This window comes from Arachis ipaensis, chromosome B05 (assembly GCF_000816755.2).
Source record: "Arachis ipaensis cultivar K30076 chromosome B05, Araip1.1, whole genome shotgun sequence".
Lineage (NCBI taxonomy): Eukaryota > Viridiplantae > Streptophyta > Magnoliopsida > Fabales > Fabaceae > Arachis > Arachis ipaensis.
The window spans coordinates 146811721-146815042 of NC_029789.2; the positions used below are offsets into that span (position 1 = coordinate 146811721).

General features: G+C 29.1%; 1 protein-coding gene across 1 annotated transcript in view; it reads right to left on the bottom strand.

Moving 5' to 3' along the window:
* LOC107644819 (putative uncharacterized protein DDB_G0287975) overlaps positions 1367-3322 on the bottom strand; it is a 4455-nt gene continuing 2499 nt past the window's right edge. The window contains exon 3 of the mRNA XM_016348746.2: positions 1367-1783. Within this exon, the coding sequence (XP_016204232.1) occupies positions 1710-1783 (74 nt within the window). The 3' untranslated portion in view covers positions 1367-1709. The remainder of the gene's footprint in view (positions 1784-3322) is intronic.

A 3322-nucleotide genomic window follows, 5' to 3' on the forward strand; every position in this document is an offset into this window, starting at 1 on the left:
TACCAAACATTAAAATAGTATATTCAAATTCAATACCGAAAAAAAAAAAAATTAACCATTCATATTTCATATTTAAAGAACTTATCCAACCCCTGGAGGCACCAAAAGCACAAATCAGAAGATATTTTGATCATCAAAAACCAATATAAAAAAAAGTTGGTGCCTTTCATTATCTAAGGCAAACAAATCAAGCCAATTCGAATCTTAAAGGGCTTAAGGCACAATGATTTTCAATTTGTTTACTTTTTGAACAGTGTACCAAAATGACATAATGATTTCCAATGGATAACTCACACAACACAACTAAAAAGTGTCTAGCTAGGAAAATGCATCATCAAAATAATTGAGAAAAATCATATAAATTTAATCACCAAAAAAAGAAAGAAAGAAAAGTTATATAAATTTAATCCGTAGCTATCCATAGACCCAATTTTTTTAGTTTATTTTATGAGTTTAATTTTGATGCAGTTTTATACACCGAGTGATTTAGAGCAAGGAACTCGGACGGTCCGTTTTGTTTTTTTTTAAATAAATAAATAAATAAATAAAAACGGTGGGTCCGTTTTGTTTTAAAGAAAAAAAAAAAATTGTTAACGGAGGGTCTATTTTCAGTTTTTTTTTTTTAAAAACAAGGGTCCGATTTCATGTTAAATAAATAAAAAAAAAACAAAAACTAATCGGACGATCCGATTTCTCTCTGTCCCACACCTGTATACACCATAATCAAACACAACTCATACACTCCTCCAATATAAAAAAAATTAGCCAGTTTTATACAGTCCTGTAATTACATCCACTTCTTTTGGATGACTATTTATGTGGTCTATGTGAAAAATAATTATTTTCATTGATGTGATATTTCGTAATTAAATATACGTATAAAATGACTTTACACTAATAATGTATCAAAATTAAATTTTTTTTATTAAAAAAATGGGTATCTTATCTAATCAAATAGTATTTGTTAAACTTAACCGCTTTGCATCTCACATGACACAACACAGGAAACAGCTTTATATATTTAATGAAAAAGGAAGTGGCAGCTCCATTTAACAATTTACTAATATCATTCTAATCTTCCATGGTTGCAAAACTCAGCTTTATCCTCCTTATTTTTAAATACTTAACTAATCTCACTTTTAAGATTATATAAGATTCATAGCAATTGCTTCTCAACAAATTGCATACAAATCTTAACATGTAACAATAACACTAAAAAATGTGTCCCTACATATATTACAATGATTAGAATAGATTCTCTAAAAAAAATTACATAATCTTATCATGTATTCATTTTTATTATTGATTATTAAGAAGAAAAAAAAGTCAAATATGAGAATTTCAAACAAAAAAAAGGAGTTAAGAATCACAAAATTACCTCATTAATAATAAAAATCAACACATTTAAAAAAAACTATGTAGAACTTTTATAGTATAATTTACATCAAAACAAAATAGCAGAGATAATGACAAATTGCCAATAATGATAAATCACAATCACTTTTGCCATTATTGGTGTTCCACATATCTGTGGTCACTAAGATTACAAATGTGAATCAATGACAGATGGACTCAGATGATTTTTGGCTTCTAAATTATCATAATTATAAAACTATGATAATAAGAAGAGGATGATGATAAGGGTCTCTTTCAAGTTCCTCACAGCTTTCTGGTCTAATGTGATTTCAGTGTGAAAAAGACTTGGAATGTCACAAAGCTTGATTTGAAGGAACAGAACCCAACATGATAGACTTTTGTCTTTCCTTTGATGTTGGCTGTGGTTCTTCAAAAACAAAGGATACAAGAAGCAAGGATTACATTAGCAATTGTGATTCTAATTTCTTCAAATAAATGCAAGCCCTTCCAAATGGTGACAAACTATACATAATGCAAATATTTGACAATGACAAAACCAATCATTTCCTTTTTCTCAATAACTAGTTGAAGAGTCAACTGTACCTATGTTAAATCTTTGCCAAGTGCATGTACTCAAAGCAGTAAATAATTGCCTATTTATAACCACAAAAATTGTTATTAAACTTTAGATAACAGATTTTGTGGGTTTAACTTTAACATACCAAATAAACTTTTAATGATATCCTATTTGAAATAACTTGGTTACCCATTTTCCTTTTCAATTTATGTTTTGGTTGGAGCTATGAATGCCATCATTCATAGAAAATTTCACCTACTTTTACTCCTCAATCAAACACTCCCTTAATCAGGATAATAATTAGGTGAAATTGTTCAAATCTTTCATCAAATGGCAAAATGAAATTACATTTGGTTATCATCCCTTAAATGCTAATATTAACATAGCAACAAATTTGTAGCAGGTTCCCATCTATGTTCCAATTCTAGCAGCCATGTAATAATAGATTGCTATTCTAAGAATATGAATGATAATATAATATGAGTATGGAAAAAAGAATAAACTTCCATTAAAGAGAAAATAGAAAAGAGAGACAATGAAGGCACGTGTAGCAACTACAAGTGAAGGTTCAAAGAAATGTCTAAAGAAGCAATCAATCTCTTCATTGTAAGAATCTGCTAATTTCTTCTTTCCCCACCTTGAGGCATGAGGTGTAAGCTAATGCGTGTGGGGCAATTTTTTTATATGTAGTGTAGAATCTTATAAGCAGAGTAAAGTTCTAGATTTGAGGCAATAATTTTTAACAATGCTTGAAGAATGATTAGGAATGCTACTAAGATTGGACAATGGAAATTTGAAGTGAGTATTCTAATAGGAGATAGATAAAACAAATCATGGGGTTAGTATTTTAGCATGCTATAGTTTAATTAGAAGATGTGATCTTTTGTGATGAAGAAGTTGCATGCCCCCACCTGATATGCATTATACATTGAAAATTGGGTTACTTGAAGACAAAGAGTAAGAAAAGCAATTAATAAAGAATTCAAAGTGGAGTTGCAACTTGCAAAAGTTGGTAACATTGAGAAGGACAAATACTAGTACAAAGAAGCATGTAAGGAAAAATTATGAAGGCTTTATTTCATGGGTTGGGACTGCTTGATTGGGGTAGGCAGTGTTTTCTTTAAGGGTAGGAGTGATCATCTTGGATTGAGAACATTTAAGGGATAAGAAGGTGACATGGGTGACGTGTTCAAATAGATAGATTGCAAATTGAAAAGACTATGTTTGAATATCTTTTTAGAAAATAAATAATATTGAGACTTGGTTGGTTTAGTAAAGTTTATTAGAGAAGCATAAGTATTTCATTTTGTATTTGATAAATAAAAAAGATTATGTGCTTGTATTTATAATTTTTAAAAATTACGGATACTTTTATAAATATTTAAGTAG